Source organism: Drosophila virilis, chromosome X, assembly GCF_030788295.1.
Source record: "Drosophila virilis strain 15010-1051.87 chromosome X, Dvir_AGI_RSII-ME, whole genome shotgun sequence".
NCBI classification, from domain to species: domain Eukaryota; kingdom Metazoa; phylum Arthropoda; class Insecta; order Diptera; family Drosophilidae; genus Drosophila; species Drosophila virilis.
Window position 1 is genome coordinate 19,470,259 of NC_091543.1, and position 23,942 is coordinate 19,494,200.

The 23,942-nt window shown below is 42.3% G+C and overlaps 1 protein-coding gene across 2 annotated transcripts; it reads right to left on the reverse strand.

Moving 5' to 3' along the window:
- Nucleotides 1-263: 263 nt before the first annotated feature.
- vnd (ventral nervous system defective) lies at nucleotides 264-22,572 on the reverse strand. 2 transcript variants are annotated; one of them, XM_015171235.3, is made up of 3 exons: nucleotides 21,402-22,572; nucleotides 3,789-4,468; nucleotides 264-1,371 (listed from the first exon to the last, which is right to left on the reverse strand). In XM_015171235.3, exons 1-3 carry the CDS (start codon nucleotides 21,518-21,520, stop codon nucleotides 449-451), a joined length of 1,722 nt encoding a protein of 573 aa, XP_015026721.1. In that variant the 5' UTR covers nucleotides 21,521-22,572; the 3' UTR covers nucleotides 264-448. The 2 variants fall into 2 exon arrangements, with proteins under 2 accessions (XP_015026721.1, XP_032295861.1); XM_032439970.2 differs by lacking the exon at nucleotides 21,402-22,572 and adding an exon at nucleotides 6,599-7,862.
- Nucleotides 22,573-23,942: the final 1,370 nt, after the last annotated feature.

A 23,942-nucleotide genomic window follows, 5' to 3' on the forward strand; every position in this document is an offset into this window, starting at 1 on the left:
TTTTTTGTATTTATAGCGATTTATTACACGAATGATATATGTTGTTGACATTATTGCACATGCAACATGCAACAACAACTTTTGCTTGGCGAAGAATTCTTCAAGTAGAGCACTTTCTGCTCCCGGCTTGGCCTTGCCACAAGCTTGTGGCAGCTGACGCCTTCCGCTTTTTTTTGCTTGCTTTTTTTAAATTTTATTTTTTTGAGAGGGGAGACGGGGAGTTGGAGTAGAGGAGAGTGCGTCAATTGCTTGTTGTCGACCCATTGTTATATATTATTGCACCAATTTTGTTTGTTTGTTCGAATTCCCAACCGAAATGTGCCACAATTTGTGGCAGAGTCACACAGCTGCGACTTTGACAGCGAGTTTATTGTCCAGTATTCGAGTTACCAGTCATCTGGCCGCTCCCAGCCGGCTCTGCCAACTCGAATCTAGGCAGCTAGCAATATTAGGGCCACCAGGCGGCGCGCTGCGCATGCGGATGGGCGTGGGCATGGGCATGGGCGTGGAGACCAGCCGCTGCGGCAGCCGCCGCATGCTGATAGGCGGCAGCACCGTTCAGCGCCACCAGATGATGTGCGGCGGCATTCTGCATCGCGGTGGCAGTGCTCACACAATCCTGTGTCAGCTTGGAGCCATCGCCCAGACACGGCTTGCCATTGCGCACCAGCACGGGCACGGCAACGCGCCGTGGCGACGGCAGCGCAGACGGATGATGTGGATGTGTGGCATGGCCATGCAGTAGGCCCGGATGCTCATAGCCCTTCTCGTTCTGTGCTCGCTTGGTCTTGTAGCGATGATTCTGGAACCAGATCTTCACCTGCGTCGGAGTCAGCCTTATCAAACTAGCCAGGTGTTCGCGCTCCGGCGCGCTTAGATACCGTTGCTGCCGGAAACGCCTCTCCAGCTCGTACGTCTGCGCCTTGGTGAAGAGAACGCGCCGTTTGCGCTTCTTGTTGGGCATGCCGTCGGCGTTGACGCCGCCGCCGCCGCTGCCATCCGCATCGTCCACATCGTCGATGTCCTCTTCGATGCCATCCTCGTTCAGGCTGTCGTCATGGGCGCTGCCGCTGCCGGCGCCTGCGTCATGCTTCAGGCTATTGTTGTTGTTATTGGTATTATTATTATTGTTGTTATTATTGTTGTTGTTATGCAACGCATGCGCCGCTGAGCTGCCACCGGCTGTACCGCCAGCATGCAACGTGTGCAGCGCATCGCCTACGGAGAGCGCATCGCTGTCCGCCGAACGGCTGTAGCTTTTGTAGTCGCCGGAGAGAGCCGGCGACGTTTGGCAATTGGAGCCTATGTACGTGTAGGAGACCTCCGACGTGACGGGCGAGGTGCTGTCCGGGCTGGCCGGCTGCTGAGTGCCTGCAGAGAGAGAAAAGCGGAGAGCGAGAGAGAGGTTACTAAGGGCTTGGCATACACTGGGCTATATAAAGACAACTAACTAAGCGCAGTAAGCAACTACCAAAAGCAAAATACAGTTTAATATTAATTAATAAAAATCCCTATCAATTATTTTATGCCGAATGTTTCTATGGCAGCTAAGTATAGGATGCACTATCATAACTTGATAATTCTTAAGCTACATTTGATTTTTATTAAAAATACCAAGATCTTCGCGCACTTTCATTGCTCAGTATAGTTACGGAGTCAATTTGTCAACAATTTGGAAAAATTAATTCACACACACACACACATAGCCAAGCACAGAGTGGCAGACATACCCCAATCAGCATGAACAGGCAGAATTTGGCAGCGGTGCTAAATGAATAGTCAGTGGGTAAACAGATACAACCGCCAACGACTCGTACAATTGGATTATGCTCTGCAGCTAGGCGGCGCGGGGCAGAGATCGTGGTGGCCAGATGCGAGCTACCCTCCTCGAGCCACACCGCAGCGAGCCCAACTAATAACGTCAATTAGAGGACCGGGCCATTGACAAGGCTCGATCGATCGTCGGGTGCTACCTGGCTGCGTTTGCATTCCCTGCCCCGCGGGGCAACCCTGCGGAGTTACACCTTTTGGGCAATTGCTCGGCTGCCTTCTGACCTTCGAGGTGTTGCCTTTAGCGTGTAGCGTGTATGTATGTGTGCGTGTGCGATCTTTTTTTTGCTGCTGTCATTGTTTGCCGTTTTGAGAGAGAATACACAACCAAATGCTAATGAAAATACATTAAGGTTTGAAACTGGGCAACCAACTGGGAGACAATGGGATGCGACACAAAAGCCAAACCTCAAACAGAGCTGCCTTCTAATGGCCGCCCTGCCCCTGACTTCTGTGTCCCTCTGCCAGCATCCGGCTCCCTTTCTTCCGTTTTTGCCGCTTTACCCGACTCTCGGTCGGTTTGCCAATGCTGCATACGCCCCCTTTTTTTTCATATAGGGATATAGTTACTTTGATTTATCGCACATGGGCGTTCAAGCTGTTTGATATGTTTTTCCTCTGTTTTTTTATTTTTTATTTGGGTGTGATCTATGTAGAATATTGCACAGTATATTTATTACATGCATGCAAGGCTGGCTTTAATGATTCGCATTCCTTCAATCTAGACTCAGTCCATGCCCCAGACCAATCTAAGCTAGCCCCAGTCCAGTTTGAGTCGTGCACTAGAATCGTCTTCACCATGACAACTCAACAAATTAATAACTTAATATAATCAAATCGACTCGACTTACAGCTGTGAAATTTCCCAAAAAATAAAAAAAAACGGCAATCAGGCAACAATTATAATTTGTAGCTGAGCACCATATCAACAAAAGACAAAAAGAAAAAATTGGAATAATAAAACAAGGAAAGGCCGTGCAAAACCGAAAAAAAGGACGAAGCGGAAGTGCGTGCCATAAATTTTCAGGCTTATATGAAAGGAATGACTGAACAATGTTGTGTCCGCGACAACAATAAAGGGGGGAAAACGAAAGCAACATGGTACCAAATAAAAAAAAAAAAAATAAACGGAAAAGAAAAAACAAGAAGCAAAAAAAAAAATAAAATAACAAAATTAATCCTCAAGTGTGAAGCGCATACAAACTATTAGTCAAGATTATGTTGGGCCACAGTTTCTAGGGTATGTACTCGTAAGCGCCCAAAGGGGTGGTTCCGACCGCGGGCACTTCGCGTTTCAAGCACCTGAATCGACACATATCGCATCTAACACTACACTACACCACAATACAAAGCGTCTGCTGATCGGGGCGTGGCATAGGGCCACAGCCAAGGGTTAGCCCTCATCGAGCCCTCAGCGAATGGTTCCCACTGACTGACGTCGCCAGTAGATATGCAAACACAGCTGCCTTTTGTGAGGCAATTATTGAACAATATTATTAGGCGTTCGCTCTCAAAATTCCATACCCCTGCCCGTTTCCGATTCCCCAGCTAAAATAATTCCAGTAGCTGCAGCTTGACTTTACGAGAAACGTTTTACATGCATGTAACAAAATTAAATTAGTCCCAGAAGCTCGATAACTTATAGGCAGCTATGTATTAACTTGTGTTTAGGCTTTAAATAAGAATATTTAATAGCCATATTTTCAAACTCAACATATGAAATTGATTTTAAAAAACGATTATAAAATATCTTTATTGTCGCATTAAAAATGAACTCTTCTGAACGATATAAGAAAACGTTTAAAAATGATAAACGAAAAATCTAGTCAACTATTTGATTGAGGGATTCTTTTCATTTCTTGAAAGCTATATTTGGTTTCAATCTAAGGAATCGTTGTTTTTTTTTTAAGCCTTTAAGGCTTATGAGAAATAGCTACGATTTGTGAATGCACACTTACCATAAATTTCGTTCTCCTTGATCCAAGCACTGCGACCCGAGTGGGAGAGCATTGTTTGGGCCATGTGATGGTATGAGGACATTTCGTCGCCGAAGTTGCCGGCAAAGTTCTTTGGCAGATATTGGCCGGCGGCAACCGCTGCAGCGGCCGCTGCATTGTGACTGGCCAGCAGATGGGCAGCGGCCTGCGCTGAAGCGGCATGGGCATGGGCGCCCATATGGGGCATGGGCGGTTGAGCGCCGCCAGCGCTCTGGTGATGGGGCAAGTGCAGAGGGGCAACGGGCTGATGCGGCTGATGGTGCAGATGGGGATGATGATGTTGTTGCTGCTGGTGCTGGTGAAGGTGGATGTGTTGCTGCTGCTGATGGTGCGCCGTTTGCGCACTGTGCTCCGTGGTTTGATGATCACCATGGGCCGCGGGTGCTACATGCTCATCCCCGCTGCTGGGCGGCGGTGGTGGTGGCAGTGCTGAGCTGGGCGTCGGCGACAGTGTCGCTGGCGCTGGATGACCATGCCCATTACTGGACTCCGCGCCCAGTTCCGTGCTATGGCTGTGGGTATGATGAGCCGCCGCTGCCGCTGCCGCTGCAGCGCTCTTCAGCTCAGAGCCATCCAAATTGAGTATGTCGGATATATGAAAGCCGGAACGCTGCGAGGACGGCACCTTGGCATCAAAGAGGCTGCAAGTAGACAAGAGCACAGTTTTAATTGTCGATTCACCACTTCCAACACACACACACACACACACACACACACAACCACACACACGCACACTTGCTGCATATCGTTGTACGTTCTACATCCGACATCCGGTGTCGTGTCATGAATGAAATGGCCGGAAAGCAACACAATGGACGTACACTGCATTTTCGGGTCTAAATTTCTACCTGGCCAAGCAGCAAGTACCTGACGCGCTGACTTTGACGAAAATTGCACCGAGCTGCGACTCGGGCTTAGATTTTTCACACTTGCTCGGAATTAACTTTGATTAAGTGCCAGCCAAATCGCTGGATTATTGACACCTAGTCCCAGTTGCAAAACCAAAAGCCCAGTCACAGTTTCAGACCCAGTTTCAGTTCAGTTTCAGTTTTAGTTTTGGGCTAAGCTAGGGCTAATGCAAATTTGATTTTCCACTAATACCATCAACAATTAAACTCAAATCCGCTTTTGGTGCACCGCTGCACTACCTGGACTATCGGGCGATCGGGCGCGGGTCTCTTTGGTCAGGTCTAACCATTTTTCGGCCACATGTTGGCGCAAGTAAAAAGCGCTCTCGCTTCCGGTTTTTCCACGCTGAGTTTTCCCAAATTGTGCGCGCGAAATTCCCACGCGCTCAGGTCCATCAGGACGCGGGGCATTCCCCGCATGTCTGAGCGGAATTCCCTTTGCACTCGTCCCGGCCTTCGACCAGACAGTGTGACGCCGTCCACGTCGCCGCTGCTGTTACTGTTGCTGTTGCTGATGCTGTCGTCTGCTGCACACATGTTGCCAGGTTGGGGTTTCCCTGCAACTCACCTATGGGAATTTCTAAGCCAGCCAGGCCAAACAGATCGACGTCCGTTGCGTCTTTTGCCACTTGAGCTGCGATCGCCAATCAATGTCGGACAAGAGTGCTGCACACAATTACAGGACCTTGAGCATATTTGAGCATGCACTAGCCCAGCAAATCTGCGGATCTTGTCTGGGGGAATTACGTGTGGTCACTGTCACATCTTAAGGCTGCTTCAGGATTTGGGTAATTTGCTTTAGCAGGCTCTGCGCGGGGCAAGTGCCCGAAACAAGTAGATGGACAATGTTTAGGGAGTAAGTGCCTTGATTGGATTGCCTTGGCTCAGTGGCATAGCTCGTTACAGTTGCTGGCTGGCTGGCTTAGAAGGCAAAGTTCATTAGCTGACCGAGGCCTAAAATAACACAGACACGGGCCACGACGGCAAAGAGGGTGCTGCATGTGCCTTAAAAAACTATACCCTTAAATTACAAGGCTAAAAGGATTCTTTCAATATTACCAGTATTTGCAAATATTCTTTTAGCAAAATGAGATACTGTTGGTCTTAATCACATATATTCGAGGAATGTTTTTACCGCGGATCTATTCTATTTCTAACAGATATAAATGTATTGCATAAAGTTCATGTACGTTACGCACACGCTCAAATACGGAGCTAAGTTAATTAGTATATAATACAAATATGCATATTGTTATCATTATAATTACGTATGCTGATTTATCTACTGCTCATGGGCTTACAGGCCGACACAAATTACCACAGTTTCGGTTTGCAGCTTGTACAAGCTGCCTACTTTTAGTTTCGGTTCCTGAACATGGTTGTTTTTTGGTGAAAGGTTTGATTAATCGTTATGCCTAAATCTTATTTCTGTCGGAGGTTCGAACTCGAGCCATTTGTTCAGATGTCTGAATGTATATATGCAATATAAATATATTTGAATTTCAATGGTGCGAAGAAAAACTTACATTATTATATATTATATATTGATTAGAGCGAACAGTTTCTCTTCAAATTTTCTCAGGAAAACCGGAGTTTTCCTACTATGCGTAAATTATTTTATTTCTAGCTAAAAAACCCACTAGAAGAATTCACCGTGGGAAAATCCCAAAAGTAGCCACAATTTTCGCTATTCGCAACAAATGAACCATCGGAAAAATCGCACAAGTGCGAGGCGAGTTTTGCGTGTGAAAGAATTAAAAAAAGGGTAGAAAGACAGAGGGAGGGAGAGAGAGAGAGAGAGCGAGAAATGGCAATATCTCTAATCGGGGATTGCGGTTAGTGGGTTTTATCAATTTTGCTTACCCGGGCAAAGCGTTGCGCAGAGCCGCCGGATAAAAGGCAGCGGGCAGCAACGCATGGCTCCAAGGGGGCAGCAATATGGGCGACCAGGGCAGGAAAGGTGCAGCCGCAGCGGCCGCGACTGCCGCCGACGAGGGCACCATTAGACTGCTCATGCTGTGCAGCCCGGGGAAGCCGCTGAATGCCGCCGCGCCCGTTGGGATACGCAGCTGCTCGGCGGCCGCCAAGTTGGCACCACTCGTTGGCGTTGTTGTTGGCACCGTGGTGCTGGCGGTGCTTATTATTTTGGATGCCCGTTGCTCCACCGAGGGCGTCGATGTGCGCAGCGGTCTCTTGGGCGTTGTGGGCGTGCCAGGACTAACTGTGGCCGCACTCTGCGGCGAGGCAGGCAGGCTGCCGGCACTGCCCAGGCCGCTGCTATTGCCGCTGCTGTTGGTTGTCTCCGTCCGCTCACGCTCTCGTTCCCGACCCCGTTCCCGCTCGCGCTCCTTGTGCTTGGACGGCGTGCGCTCCAACGCCGGCTGGCTGTGCGTGGTGGTCATGTCCGTGGCCGTTGTGGGCGTTGTTTTGGGCGCCGGTATGGTTATCGGATGTGTTGCCGGTGGCGTCGCGTTGTCCGATTTTCGTCGCTGCTGCGCGGGCGGCGGCGTTGGCGACGGCGTACCTTTGCGTTTCTCCGCCACTTTGCGGCCGTTCAAATCACAAGTGTCACACGTGCAAAAAAAAGAACAACAATAACAAACACAAATCCAAAAGGATCGTATTCTACAACACTCTCTGCTGCACTGCAACACTATCTAACACTTGGCAAGAGCTTTGACTGTGCTGTCAGATATCATAATAATTTGGAATGCAATTCACGGGACGCGGAAGCGATGCAATTCAATAACGCGACAGCGATTACGTTAAGAGTCTTGATTTGGATTTTGGCCACAGATCAGCTTCAGTTTTTGATTTCAATCTCGTTGTCGACTCGTGCTCGGGTTGCGTTGTCAGCCGCACTCTAAACATTCCAAACTGAAGTGTCATCAACAACTAACGAGACATCAAGAACTCGACACGAGTCCAAGCAGCCAACGGCGCAAAAGTACCAAAAACTACTCTGCACACAGGCACGCTCAGACACACACACACACACACACACACACACACACACACTCATACATACATGGATGTAAGTGTTGTATATGGTGCATCCATCCACCATTGGGTATATAGCCTCATACACACACACAAACGCACACATGCACACCGCCATAGAGAGTCTCTCTGGCTCTTGTTTAGCCGCGGCGCGTTCGTCGCATTTTCACTAAGTGGCTTCTCATGTCCTTTTCAACAAGGATACTACGTCGGCAGCAGCAGCAGCAGCAACTATGTGAGTGGCTCATTCAACCACCAGCAAAAGCAAAAGCAACAGCAACAACCACCACCATTTGTTGTCCAACGCGCATCCTTGCGCCAAACAAGGCCAGCCTAGGCGTGTGTAAGCCTGCCATCTCGCTTGCACCCGCTCACAACTGCCAGCCGACGAGTGCCCACTTGAGCCGCCTCTCTATATACACGTGAGCGTGTGTGTGTGTGTGTGTGTGTGTGTGTGTGTGTGTGTAGAGAGCTGCCATTGTACCGCTCGAGTATCGGCCCTGTAGGCAGAGGCTGCCAGCCAGTCAGACAAGTCGCCGCATCCCAACATAGTCCAACGTTCTGCTCTGGACCTCTTTCATTCATGGGCACGGCGCTCAACTGGGTTGATGGGTTGACGGGCTGACGGGCTAGCTGAGGCGACTTCTGCCCGGTCCAGCACTTGATGTTGTCAACAATCGCCGTGTCATTATATTGTATTTATCATTATCGTCTCTCCAGTGTCCAGCTCCTAGCCCTGGCGGCTACTTATGTATGCGTGTGCATGAGCCATCAATTGTCCTGGCGGTAACGGGAACCCATTTGTGCGATATTAGCCTCATTTGGCATCTCATTAAAGAGTTTGCTCTTTAAGCTCTGTTTCGAGCTTATCAACTCTCACATATCTTTCAAAGTCGATTAATAAGTATGTAAACAGGACTTCTAGCTTTAAATAAGAAATAATCAAAGCTCGCTGGGATTGGGTAAAGCTATCCTGACTTCTTACAAGGCTCAATGTATATTTTCGTAGATTTCATACAATAGTCATGAATATATTTCACGAAGTTCCGAATTCAATTACTTCCAATTGAAAATGGAAATTACAATTTGTAATAGTTATTTACTGTTATATGTCTGCAATACTACCAGATTCTTAATTTAACAAAAATTTTTCATATATATTCATATATATTTTCATATCATATTACATACAACCTATACCGACAAATAATCGATAAAAGGGTATACTTCAAACTGAAATTATTGTACGTTATCCTTGATAACATCGACTAATATAAAATATACATTTTACTTAGCCATAGTAGTTAAATCGTTATAGCTCTAGCTTACACGGACCAATAACAAAAGCTCTATCTCTATCTCTATCTGGAAGTCAAGAAATCTAAACAGAAAGTTTCTTTAAATAAATCTCAGTAAAGATCACTTGTTATATTCACTCAAATAGGCTTTGAAATTAAAAAAGTTGTTTTTTTAAATTTGGGGCAATTGCTTAAATTTAAACTTGACCTCTTCCATTAAGAATCTGGATACATGATACAAGCGAATAAAGTTCTTAACAGAGTAACACATTCAGTGTATCTTTCAATGTATATTTATTTTTAATGTCGCTCAACCAATTAATTATTTAGCATATATTAATTACATAAATGAGCGTATATAGACGGCAGGTTGCTTAGGGAATGTATTATATAAAGGTATACATAAATGCACTTTAGTCTAAAAAGAGCAAAGGTATAAAGGTATTGTGTATAATAAAACCTATTGGTCGTCTTTTATAATATGTTTTTATAAAAGAACTTGAATTGAAGAAACTATGACAGAGAAGAGTATATTTAATTAAAATATACATAACTATTTTAAAGTAGAATTGTCTGAAAATATTTGCTATGCAGTGATCGATCGTAAAATAAAGTGTTTAAATTCCGGAGGGGGCTATATTCTCTAAAAATTGCAATATCTACAATTTTCATACACTTGTAGAGGTTAGTACAATTCGGTCATGATATGCGTACCGCATAAAAGAAGGCATCTGATATCCTAGATGAGCATCATATCCGAGTTGATATATGCATGCCCGTCCTTCGGTCTCACCATCTATGCAGTTGTCTGTGTTTATGCGAACTTGTCCCTCAGTCTTAAAGCTCTTAAAATTTTGCATTCGTCTGTATTTCTATTACAGACGGACCGTCCGGATCAAGCTTCTATATCACATAGCTGACATCGGTCGAAAGTTAAATTCCAAGCCCAACATTTCTTAGTTGAACTATGCTTCTTATATAAATACAAAATCCTATTAAGATCAGACCACTTTATCATATAGCTGCCATGGGGACTAAGTTTTTGTAAGAAAACGATATTTGTGTTATAGGATATCTATATCATGTTTTTACATATCTGAAGAGCCGTAAAGAATATGTATACAAGTGTACAAGTGTATCGGTGTGCCGAAGATAACCTAAGATAAATTGTGTAATAATTTCTAAGTTGCGACTCAAAGCAATTCATTTTTCTATGGTATTTGATTGTGTGTTATAATTTTCATCTAAGAAAACCTGTTTTAAATTAAAATATTTTTTGTTTAAATATTTATTTTTTTAGTTATTATTCATTTTTTACTTTAATTATTAATAGCTTTTAATATTATTCTAAATTTTGCATATAACATGTTAGTATCTTCAATATTAGTAACTGAACTGGTTGTTCAATGTTGTCGTGAGGACTTGCGAAGCACTTGAGGGCACAGCCGGCACATTTGAAATTCGATTTCATAAGTAAACCCATGATTAGCTCAGGCTCTGCACAACAACTCTATACATATATGTAGTCATATATACACACACACGCACACACATGTGGAGCTGACGCTTGTCTAATATTGGAGAACACACCCAATTGTGTAGGAGGCTATTTGGGGTGGGGGTGGTCGGGTAGCCAGTGTAGGGTCTGCTGATGAAAGGAACATAATCAAAACGACCATTAGCTAACTTGAACAATGCCAAGAGGACGCGTGCAGGGCGAAAAGTTTTAGCAATTGAAAAAATAACATGGCAGACATGGCGTGCATGAAGGGCCCCCATTCTGGATAATAATATATGTATATAGATGAATACATATATATAAATATATATATGTATATGGAGGGTCCCTTTACATAAGCAGATCCACATTTATGTGCATGGCACATGAGAGGCCACTGGCACTCTACGGCCGTTCATGGCTCGGATTACAAATGAAAATGGGAAAACACGCGCACACCTCATCCAAAAGCAAAACACACACAGAACACACGCCTGGGGAAATTACGTGTAATGCCGTCGGCGTCGCTGTTGCTGTTGCGCCGCTGCTGCCGCCGCTGCTGCTGTTCATGGCAATGCAAAAGTGGGCGCGTCACTGTGTTGCCGCTGGCCAATCGTAGTGCGGCGCGAGCAAGATAGCTAGCATGCATGGCGCACTTGCGCGCTGCTGTTGGGAAATTTCCCAAGTTGCCCAGCGGCAGGATAACGGTGCTAAGGGAAATTTTATAGCGCGGCAACGGTAAGCACCAGCAGCAGCAGCAGCAGCATATCGCACGCCCATTTTGTGCGCTGCCTCTTCTAAATACAAGTACATAGAGACCGCTATGTGCGTATGCAGTGTGTGAGTGTGTACGAGACTGTGTGTGTGTGTGTGTGTGCGTGATGGCTATTGTTATGCGCTTAATGATGATGTTGCATTTAACAATAGCAGCAACAATAAATACAACAACAACAAGAATAACAACCAGAGGGAAGCGAGCTAACCAAAGTAAAAGCCTTTCAACGTTGGCAGCGACGTCGCTGCGACGCGTCGCTTTGCCTGTTGTTGTTACTTTCGTTGTTGTTGCTGCTGTTGTTGCTGCTATTGTAGTTTTAGCTTCCGCAGGAAGTTTAAGTAGCCAGTCAGCGGCAACAACAATAACAACATGAATGAGCTCTCATATTGGCAAATGTATCTTGTATCTTGTATCTGTGGCATTCAAATTACATACAAATTCAATTGAATTTCGCGCACAAAACTTGTTCTGTTTTCCCGGCAGTTTCTGCTCCGTCCACCAATTTATTTATTTATTTATTTGTTTCTTCTTTCTAACACTTCAAAGTACTCTAGCGGGTTGTTGTTGTTACGCTTGTTGTTTATTGAAGTTGTTGTTGTTGTTCTTGTTGTTGTCGTTGTTGTTGTTCGTTCGCTTGGCTCTTGCCCATTTGTATTTTTGTTAAGGGTTAAGTAACTCAAATCAATTGGCTCATGTTATCGTTGTCCCTTTTTTATTTTGTTAGCCAATGGATTTTATATCTTCGCATTTAATAGATTCTAATTTATTTGCATTGCATTGAGCGTTAGTGTCTTAGCTGGCGAGTTTATTGTGTGATTCCCTTATTGCCAGCAATCCAACGCCCTACAAGTAGGTGTGTTATTAGAGCCCTATCATCTTAAGCAATTAACAATAACTCTTCATTAAAATGAAGAAAGTTTAATCATATGTAGTAGTTTATATCTACAAAAGGAACCAACTATCTAAAGATACTATCTCTTGTTTCTAAATATTATTTTGAATAGAGCTAACTCTCAACGTAGAAGTAATGATTAAAGCGCTTCCCATTCAGATGTTTTAAACCAAAACTGCAAATCAGCTTTAAGACTTTAAGAGAAGTCACATAACTAACATGACGCCTTTGTAAATCTTACCAAATTTGGTAGATGCCAATATTGGGTAGATATCAATTATTAAGCCTGCAAATTTCGAGACGTCTTAAATTAAAAATGTTCAAAATTTTTAAGCAACAAGGCTTAAACCAAAACCTCATTTGAAATATGTGGTTCCGAACCTAAGACGAGGTTCCAGCTGGTTCGAACCGTAAACTGAGTTATCAACATTCCCAGGGCGTGCAGCCCTGTTTCTATCTATGAATACAAATAAGTTTGTTAAATTAAATCTGAAGCTTATTTTCAGTTTCGAATTTTTTGTAGAAAGTTTGAATATCGCAATATCTTTCTATAGATACAATAAATATATGCTTTTAAAATTATAATTACCTCGGCACTTGAGTATTTGAGTATTAAGTATAATAAATAGTTAGATCTGAGTGACAGGCTCTGATTGACTGATTGAGTAGTAGCCAACACTCAGCCCAAGGCGTTTAAGCCTTCCACTCGCAAATGTGAAAACTTGACGGAAAACAATTGAGTATAACTTTTTTAACTAAGCAGTTCTATGAAAATATTTCGCCTTTCATCCGAGCTCAAAAGTAAAGTGTGCGCTCCGAAATACAGTCATTAGATAACGACTGCAACAGAATCAGTTGTGAATTGGATTTTACTTTGAAAAAAAAGTATTTTTATTAGATGAGAATATAAATATATATAGCTGATTAGTTCAAGATCCATCGCAAATCTTTGAAGCATACCAAAACGTAGACAAACTTCCGTTTATAATCTTTGAACAAATCGTCAGAAGAGTCGCGTTTCATTTTTTCCCCTGCGATTATTTCTAATCTTCAGTTAGACTCTTTTGTACCTGAGCGAAGCGTTGTAGAATACTAGCAAATCTCCAAGGAAATTGCGTGTTCTTCATATAAGTACATACTTTTACAATCTAGATCTAATTACCAATACTTTATTGTACGCTTAGATTTGATACTTAAGGTTTAGTGCTAATCATTCTACAATGACACATGACAATTTGTTTAGTTTCCTTTCGTTGATAATCCCAAATGTCTTATACGAATATCATCAAGTCGTATCTAGACATTGGAATCTTTTTTTATTCAAGACATGGGTGAATAAAAATGATCTTGCACTAAGTTTATCTCATATCAATTAACAGAGAAGAGTGGGCATATGTTTAGCTGAGGCATATTATAAAGGTATTACGTAGCTTTATGAAACACTTAAATTCCAACGAGATTCCCAATTGCTAGCTTCAATTAAATGCTATTTTTGGTGCTAGCAATCATATTATTTTTTTTTTTTTTTTTGATTTGCAGCTGTTCCAGGGGCAACTCGTCTCCCAATGGGCAACTCAAACTGAAGTGTGACAATGCGTAGGCCACTCAAACAAGCCGTATCCGGGAGATACAATTAACAACAATAGCTCGACATGGTGACTGCTAATGTTGTTGTTCCCATTGCTGCAGAATTCGAATCTATACAAATGCAATAAAATATGTTGAATGTCAGAATGTTGGGCAGGCAAAAACCGCGCGACAGTTTTTCAGCGTTTAGGGGCGGGCGGGCTAACAACCCCAATTAAACGGTTCGTTGCCAAGACCAAGCGGCGGCTGCTGCATTGAGCGTAAAAAATCAGGCACGCATACGTGTATGTATGCATATATGTATACATATATAGACAAATAGACAGATAGACAGGGCGCAGAAGAGTTTTGGCAAAAGGTGTTTGCTTAGCTGCAGATACAGGATACATGCAAGGCTTGCTAACTACGAGGTACTTTGCAGCCATGACAGCAAAGCGATCAGAGTGGCGTGCCGTGCACACCTTTGCACACACACTCACTCACACACATACACACACACACACACACACACTCACTCGAAGCTGAGCGCAGCCATTCATTCAATGCTCGTTTATAGCAGCAACAGCAGCCCATCTCATCCATTGTCATCCATTTTAATTTACCTTCCGGTTTTCCTTTCGTTATATACCGTCTGCCCTCACACTCGCTCTCGCTCTCACTCTCGCTCTCTTCTATTTTATTTGTATTTTATTTTCCAGCTTACCCTCCACCTCGGCGTACCCATGAACTCGAACTGAGCTCGTGTTGTCAATTGACGGCCATGACAATTTGGGTTCCAGATTCGTTGCGCGGAAGTGATTTACCCAAAAAGTGACTTTGTTCCAAGGAGTTTCGAATGGGCGGAAGTGCCTCATTCAGCGCTCACCTTTTGCGCAATCTTTGTACCCGGCCCATTTGATATTGATTGATCTTGGGTTTGTTTAACAAGCCCGGGCCCCGGTCAGTTGCTGGCGTGATCTCTGTAACCAGCCTGCCCCTTTGTCTCATCCTATTGATTCTACAGAATCTGTTGTAGTTGCCAAATTTTGAATGGGCGTTACTTTTGCCGCTTTTCATCTACTCATACTTAGGGCTATTGAGCTGGTTTGCAAGCTATAACTGTGGGTAAATACAGCTGGAAGCTGGACCCGATGTACCTTCACACCTGGCGGGCGATGCCCCACATCCCACAAAGGCGATATGTGTACTGCTATTATCTTAAAGCATATATGTTACGCAAAACGTTAGTTTCCTCAAAACAAGTATTTCGTATTAGATAAACAAAATTATCAATCATTGGGAATATGACAGCTGTAAAACGGATTGTGTCTAGTGTAATATGTATGTGGGTTGTATGCGATCCATCCACTTTGTGCCCCATAAAGGTCGTTGATACAGAAATTGATATATGATTAGCGTTTAGTCGTGTGCTTAAAAGCAAAGCTGCATTGCTTAACTTTGAACATAATGACGAGCACTATTTTCAATTAGTTGCTTAACATAAGAACCTATTTTCAATTACTGAAGTAATCAAAAAGCAAATTTCGCATTCAATTGCTGAACTTATCCAATTGTAACCGAGTTTTTTTTAATTACTAATGAAATGAATCTGTATTGTATTTTATGTGGCCAAATAATAAAAAGTAAATAAGTAGATTTGCTTAATTTCAGAATGCATTTCATTGACTAGGGATTGATTCCGTGGCAAGATAGGGTTGAAGAAGTGTTATCTGTTCAGGTCAAATCGTTCCTTTCTTGCATTTAGCATATATAAGATGTGCTAAAATTTGACACCGAACTGAAAGAAAGCGTCTTTGAAATCGAATTCATTTGTATTCTTTAATTTATTACAAATCTCTTCACACTCTCAGTATCTCTTTTATTTCTACGTGCTTGCTGTTTACTTAGCTGTTTGGCAAATGGCACAAATCAGCTTAGGATACTTTCACACAATTGTCATTAGCGCATGTAGCTGGACGAGGAACGTAATCAGAATTCCATACGGAATGCAAAGCGATTTGATGCGTTCGGCTTAGTAAATTTAGATAAATTACTTCCTACTTTCAGGTTCCCCCTTGCCCGTTTCCCATTTGAATTGTGCAGCCTGCGTCTAATGCCATTTCATGGGCTCTATTGAAAGGACATCGACGTCGATGTTGGCATACGAATCGGTATCGGCATAGGAATCGGAATCGGAATCGAACTCGAACAGCGGATGTTGTGCTCTCCATGCGAGTACCTCATTTCGACTTTGGGTCGATGGATCGCTAAACGATTGAAGGCAGGCAGCCACACACAAAGGGCGGGACAAGCTCATTGACTAATAAAAAAGAGTAATTGTCTGTGAGTATGCGTGTGTGCGTGTGTGTGTGAGTGTGTGTGTATTTACAGCTGCGAGAGTCAGCTATGAGTATCTAATTGTGAGTGCCATAGCCATAAAGTAAACCCAAACTTGACAAATGGGTTTGCACTGCGTGTCCCACTGTGCCATTGCCAGTTGGGCTAGTTTGTCAGTTAGCCAGTTTGTCAGTTTGTCATTCATGCCTTTGGCTACAAACTTCCTCTGCGCACTTCCTACTTCCTTCTTCACAGCTTGACGCATTCGCCAGTTACACATTTGCAATTTATTTCAAATGCCAAACAATTTCAATTGCAATATTTTCATGAATGGCACAGCGGCATTTTAAACACACAGACACAGAGATACACACAGATTTACACACACCTTGCCCATTTTTGTGGTATTGTTTTTGGACCCTTGCAATTGTATCTGTATCTCTGGGCATGTATCTGTGTATCTTTTGTGCGTTTAATTGTTGCGTTTTGTCAGCTTTGATTTGTGGACTGAAGTATCTGCGCCAGGCAGCGGGCTGCGGGCTTATGAGATATTAGAGTCAGGGCCCAGAAACGATTTCAGCTGTACGTTAATTTTATTTTGTGCACGGGCTTCCCCCACTTGCATGTTGAGGCGCCCGTGACACTTCAACCAATCACATGCTTCATTATAGGCCCATCAAGCCAGCAAAAAGAAAACTACGAACTTTTAATCGGGAGTGACCGACCAGCAAGTACTCTAGCGTATAACAAGATAGATGAGTTTTTCTGAGGTGACTAAAATTAAAAATATATGAAAATTAAATTGATTTCATACAATAAGTTAATAAGCTTTTTGTAGCAGCAGACAGACGGTTCGACATCAACATGATTCGATGTCCTGAGTAAGAATTATTATATCTTATGGGCTTGATGAAGCATTCTTTAATGGATGAAATCTTGCATGACAAAATTTGAATACCCCTTGCCCAGGGTTCGACAGCGACCTACGATACGATGTATTGCTTAGTAGTAGATGCAAATTTTATTGTGTTATTTTCGCATTCGCATGGCGCATGCGATCTGCAAGCTGACTGACTGACTGCCTGACAAACTGGCATTAAATGTCACAAAGTCACGCGTCGCGAGTCAACTCGAAAGCTGGGCAACATTTTGTTAAATGTATCAATTTCTGATTTGGCCCAAACTTTCGCCATTTGAGCCAAACTTGCTGCCACAGTGTCTTTTCTTTTGTAAGCCCCCACTCTCTTGACATGTGGCACAGACAACAGTTCGTCAGACGTAGCAAAAAACAACAGCAACAACAATGACAGCCTGCGCTGGCAAGTGGCCGTTTTGACAGCGTCGTTTTAGCCAGGCAGATACCAGAAAAAAAAGAATATGGAAAAGAAAAAACGAAGCGAACAACAAAATATAGTTCGTGGGTGACAGTTTGGGTAACAACGAGCTGGCTAAAACCAAATGCACAAAATCCAGGGTTGTCGAGCGTCTATAATATAAGTTGCAGCGTGAGGCTTTTTTTGATCAGTGCCCAAGACTACTCAATTTGAATCTTAAGTCAAAACATTTTATTTAACATCATTTAAAATGCGATTTTTTCAGTTACTTGACAGCCCTGCTTTGCTGGCGAAAATAATAAAGCAAAAAAGTACGACTTAACGTTAATATTTGCCCTAAAAAATACAAATTATCACGCGTAAGGGGCGCATTAAACTCATTCAAAACATGCAATACGCTTGCATACCCTACAATTCAAAATATCTAATTTGGGTCGTGTGTTGTTTCGGTTGTAAATCGAACTTTTACATTGTGTTAAATTAACATCAAGTTATATATTATTAACTATTCCAAATAAATATATATTGGATATTTTACCAAAGTTTGCATCTGGAGCTTAATGTTTATTCTGAATACCCTTTTGTATTTTTGGAAAATGCACAATTATATATATATATCAAATTCAAGCAGTAGCCTTCTTCCGCTGCTTCTTTTGCAATAAATTATAATTTGGTAAAGCAAAATACGAAAAAATATAACTCAGTATATTCAACGACATTTAGCTACAGAAAGTATACACAAGGTATGGTTGCGAAACCACCAAAACATCAATCGGATTAATTGTATATCGAGCCTTGATACCGAATATAATAAAGTGTAGGGTATTCAAAGAGCTTGCCAGTCTACCAGGGGCAACATTTGAAATATGCTGGCTGGCGATTCGTGTATGTTTTGTTTACTTCCTGGCTCATCCGACGGGCACGATGTTGATGATGATGACGACGGCGACGACGACGACATGTGCTCATATTCCCAGGCATTCGAAGCTTACGATTTTTGGAGTACGTTCAACTTGACTGACTGCGTTCCCGAGTTGCGTTTAGTAACGCTTAACGTTTCTTTTTTCTTCTTTTGTTACTTTTTTTGTTTTATTAATAAAAATAGTATCATCAAATAAAATTATGTTTTCGAACTTCATATTTCAGGGGGCCAGACAAGTGCATAGCGTGTCCTTTTCTACTCCAGAACACAAGTGAGTGCGCAGACTGTGAAAAGGGGCAACTTAAAGGGCCTAACTGGTTTCATATTTATTTATTTATATATATATATATATATATATATATATATATATATTTATATATATATATATATTGAAGAAGCGCTGGGCCTGTTGTTTGACTGGCTTGCTTGAAGCACTGTGAGAACTATTTGCATTTTGCAGACGAGATCTTTGGATTTTTTATCTTTTTGGTTCTTGTTTGTGCAAGCAACAAACTAAAGAAAACCAAACAATTTGCGGATTTGTGGTATAACATGAGGTAGAACTATAAACAAATATACAAATTAGTTTTTTTTGCGCAAGACTCTCTTAGTTATAATTAATGCTGGACTTAAGGGCGCACAATGGCAGCAATTTGCGAAAGATTTTGCCAACAACCTGTGCACCATGACGCACACACAAAAAAAGGAAACAAGCAAAAAAAAAAAACAGAAGAAAACAACCGAAATGCAACCTGTGACACGGGAAAATCCCAGAGAGCTCCCGACCAGGCTCAGTTTTGGCCAAAACATCAATGAAAAATGATTCGAAAAAGCAACAACAACAACAACAAAAACAATGAGCGTGAAAATAAAATGGATATAAAAATAGAATTGCTTTTATTTGGCAAACAGTATTATCCAAGATAAGCCGAGGGTTCGATGCAACGATTATGGACAAACCCAATTAAAGTAAAATTTGTGAAACTCTCATTCTCAGTCTCAGTCTCAGACTCAGTCTCATTCGCACGCGCACTCGCTCTATCCCGTTTTCATGTGATTTTCCAAACGATTTCACAAAACATGTGTTTTGGTTTTCAAAGTGCAGCCGTGAAAAACCCCGTCGCCCCGTTGCCGTGCCAAAAATGCAAAAGGTGACAAAGTGGAAATAATGCGCATTGTTGAGAGTGCGTCCCTCGCAACTGCCTGGCTCTGGCCCTGGCTGAGCGACACCTTTTGCCCTCGGCTTATCACACATGCTCGGCCAGCCAGTCAGTCAGCCAGCCAGCCAGTCTGTCAGTCAGTTCCAGTCAGCGGCCGTCAGTCAGCTAGCTAGCCATCCTGGCCGGCCGCATTCAGTGCTCCGCTCGCTGCCAGCAGGACAATGCCGTAACATTGGCTTAGGCCAACGTATGTATGTGCGAAAATCAGGGGCTTAAAACGGGCTGATACGGGATCTGTGTGTGTGCGATCAGCACAATTTCATTATGTTATGCCATTAAATGTTAATACGTTTGCCTCGGCTCTAACTGAATTGATCCTTTTAAACTTCGGTCCTCGGACGGATCTGGCCAGGTCTGTTCTCGTTTTGGCCCTTGTCTGTGCTTCTGTTTTCTTTACTGATTTAAAATCAAATTGTTTTTAATTGCCGCAGCGATTCCTTGGAAATGTTTTGACACTCTTCTCTGTGTGGGGCTAAGCACTGCACTTGTATACTGTTTATCGTGGTGAAGTGTACACAAGTACATGCATATGTTGTGGTAGATACTAAACATATCTGACTGACCTGATATTTATAAATTGGTGTTCATTCCAAAATTGGTTTTTCATATTAATTAGAATGAATATCGAATAGTATTTTTTGGTTATAGCCAAGGCTGCACACAGATCTTTAAACGAACCGATTCGATCCCAAATTCCAATTAATTTTTCACTATGATCCAAACCCCAAATCAAAGCAGTTGTCCAAAGTAATCAGTTGTCTCAATAAGGGTTTTTATTTGAAAATGGAAAACTCCAAATGGAGACCCAGTCCCGAAGTAGAAACACATTTGGGCCCAGATATTACATTAATCTGACCATCGATGCGCCTTTTGGGTAGGGATCTATTTTAGCTCGCAACTTGTATATTAGAGTATTTACTTTTACAATATTCTCAGTGCAACGGGCAATCATTAATTTGAAATTGAATTCTTTTATTAACAGTTTCAGAAGGTTTCTGAATTCACGAATCGAATCTTCAGCAGTGTGTTGAATCGAATCGTGAACCGAACCACTAAACAATTGTTGGGGCTTGACGAACTGATTGTACTATGAAAGCGAGATCTATATTCATCTCTTTCGCGTATTGAATTAAAATACATTCACAAAAAGAATGTAGGTCTATGTAAAGTCAATATGAAAGTCCTATAACGCCAAATAGAATAGAAGAACTGCTTGTAACTTTTGAAATAGATCTTTGCTCCTGCTTGGTCTGCATAGTGTCCATATGTGTACGTGGAAGAGTTAAGCATTCTCTAAACGGCTTCTTAAAGCTATTCCGATAAACACAATATTATTTAGAATATTACTTGCAGTCTAGTTAAGCCTAATCGTAGGCTAGTATTTAGATAAATCATATGGCTGTCATAGCATAGACAACAGTTGAAAAAAAAACCATTTTCGTTAAAATGTGTCTGCTTAAAACTAACTCTGCTATCAGCATGGTATATGCCCTGGTACTATAATTGTAAATAAATGAGAATTTGACACATTTAGAAAGTAAATACGTGAGTTGTATATATATAGTTAGTATTGTCATAAAGCATTGTATTTATTACTGCAAGTGAATTTATTATGTCCGAGTCCGTTGGGCCAAAAGGCTACTGCCGTCGGCATTTTGCATTGGTCGCGACTTATTGACCCTAATCGTGTCGTTAGACGCATTTGTGACTGTTGCTATTATCCATTCATTACATGACGTTTGGCAATGGGATTGTTAAAAGGGAAATGTGAAATGGAAATGGAAAATGGAAATGGCGCTGAGCCAATTTGTTTTGGGTACTCACTCGTAGACATGTTTGTTGTATTCATAATCCGGCTGCATGAAATAATCCTGTTGATATACATTATTTGTATAATAGCTGCAATCCTCAAAGTAACCGCAATTCGGATTATAATTGCTCATAATTAAAATTCTTGACGCTGTTGCCGTTTGCGTGTTTTGCCAACAACAACAAAATGAGAACAGAAAAAAAAATTTTAATAATATATATTTGTATATTTGTACGTTGTATATATTTTTTGTGGGCACTTGGCACTGGGCGTTTGGGTGTATGGGCGTGTGTTGGGTGGTGGGTGGTTTCTCAATTGCACATTGATTACAATTAACTTTTAAGCTGGCGGCAATTATTTGCACGATTCGTTGTTGCTGGATCGATTTTTAATGCGCGATCGCTTTTTAATTTGTGTACAAATATAATAACGAATAACAAACAAAAAAACTAATTGGTCACGATTTGGCCGTGTCACGACCACGCTTTGATTTATTATTGAATCCAATTCAAATACTAATTCATTTATGGCAATTTACTGGCTTTTACTGCCAATGCATGCAATTCGGGCCTAATTCCAATTGTTGGCCTTTTATCGCGCTCCACTTGACGCGACGAGTGCGGTTAACGGTTAACAGTTAACAGTTAACGGTAGCGACGGGGCTCGTTACATTTTCTTTGGGTGCTGCTGGAGTGTTGTATCGAGCGGTGCGCGCGCTTTTGACTGTCGTCGCGATTTCAATAAGCCATAAAAATGCCATTCGGCGATCCAGCGAGAGGCCGCGGTCCCACTTACGCACTCGCTGATATGGCGACGACAGCGACTAACTAGGCAAAAACAAAAAGAACATGCAGCAGCTCGTCTAATATGCATGCGCATGCGCTATACCACACTCTCGCCCTCTTGCTCGCTCTCTCTCTCTCTCTCTCTCTCTCTCTCTGTCTCTCTATCTCTCTCTATCTCCCACTATCTCTCTCTGTTCCTATACGCGCTCTAACGAGTCGACGATCGGCGACGTGCGATTAGCGATCAGCGAGTAAATCAGCGGAATCGCAACGTTCTGCAATCGCTCGGCGATGCGTTTTTTGGACTCTGCGTCAAATGGAATCAACTGACACGGACTAACTGGAGGCTAGGAACGAACGTTGTCTGTGCCTGTGTCTCACTTGCCGTTGATCCAAGCACACACGCACACACACACACACACACACACACACACATACACTCGCACACGCACAGAGGAGAGCTTACAGTGAGCACTGAAGTGGCGCAACGTTCGACACTTTAAATGCTACAACAATCACTTATTAAAGTCAAATAGGTATTAAACAAAAAGGTAGAAAAAAAACCGAGTTAAACAAATATAAATAAAGTACACAAAAACATCGACGAACGGGCGTACATCGATAATGTATCCCTGTATGCGTGCGCCTGTGTTTGTCTGTGTGTGCGTCTGTGCACGTAGATATCGCTGGCATGAATATATGAATACGAATACGAATATACTCGGGCTTATGAATATGTGGAGCCACTGCCGCAGATATAGTCACAGATACAGACACAGACACACGGGCAACAGGGAAAGATACTCACAACAGGCAACGCTTGCTGTTGATTCCAAAACGGGGTTTTTGCTTATATTTGTTCTTGTACCCTTTTTTTTAATACCGATTTGGTGGTCTACTACTGCGTGCACAGTGGTATCAAAATGTCAAAAAAATACTCAAAATAAAATGCAATATTAATAGCTAATTAAATATTTTAAATCAATAGCAATATATTTAAAAATATTCTAAAATTTATATGACTCATATAAAAAATAAATTTACTTTGAATTCAATACTGAAAAAAAAACTGTTGTATGTGTCACGAACCCGCAACCACCCGCCTGTCAGAAAGACCCTCAGACTTTTATGCCACATAAGCCTAGATTGTCGACATACCCAACTAGTTATATATTGCATCGTTCTAGTATTTCATACTAACATTATAATATAACTATTAAAGCTAGAATAAACCTCAAAAATGCATAAATAGTAGTCATTAAATAAAAACCCAACAGTACGTTGCTTCCACTCCTTCAAAAAGCAACATTGACTACACCTAATTTGTTTTAAAATTCCCGAACAGCAACTGAATTATAGTGATATATGAAAGGAATATAATATAAGTATGTCTTACACTTTCACGTAAATATATCTAAAATATGTAAATAGTACATTTCGATCTGAACATGTCCACATACCACTGTACCCCCGCTTGCTACGCCACAGCCTGATATTCCAGAGCCGAGTGGAATGCAATAAAATAATGCCAAACAGTATTATTATGATGACGATTATGTGGCGCATATGTTTATTGACAAACAATATAACTCCCGATGCCCGAGCTGTGGTAAATGCTCGTATAACTCCCGTATGGCATTCCGGCTGCCCAGCATGGCCGTAGGCCTTGCCGCACTGCAACTACCACTGCTGCAGGGTTGCGCGGGCAGCCGCTAACTGCTGCTGCTGCTGCTGCTGTTGCTGCTGCTGTTGCTGCTCTACGACAGTGTC

Excerpts from the sequence above, each read along its gene's own strand:
- vnd (XM_032439970.2), bottom strand. The coding sequence starts at position 7,137 with ATGACCACCACGCACAGCCAGCCGGCGTTGGAGCGCACGCCGTCCAAG. Across the intron at positions 4,469-6,598 it reads CTGCGCAACGCTTTGCCCGG|CCTCTTTGATGCCAAGGTGC; the intron begins GTAAGCAAAATT and ends GTCTACTTGCAG. Across the intron at positions 1,372-3,788 it reads CAAGGAGAACGAAATTTATG|GCACTCAGCAGCCGGCCAGC; the intron begins GTAAGTGTGCAT and ends CTCTCTCTGCAG.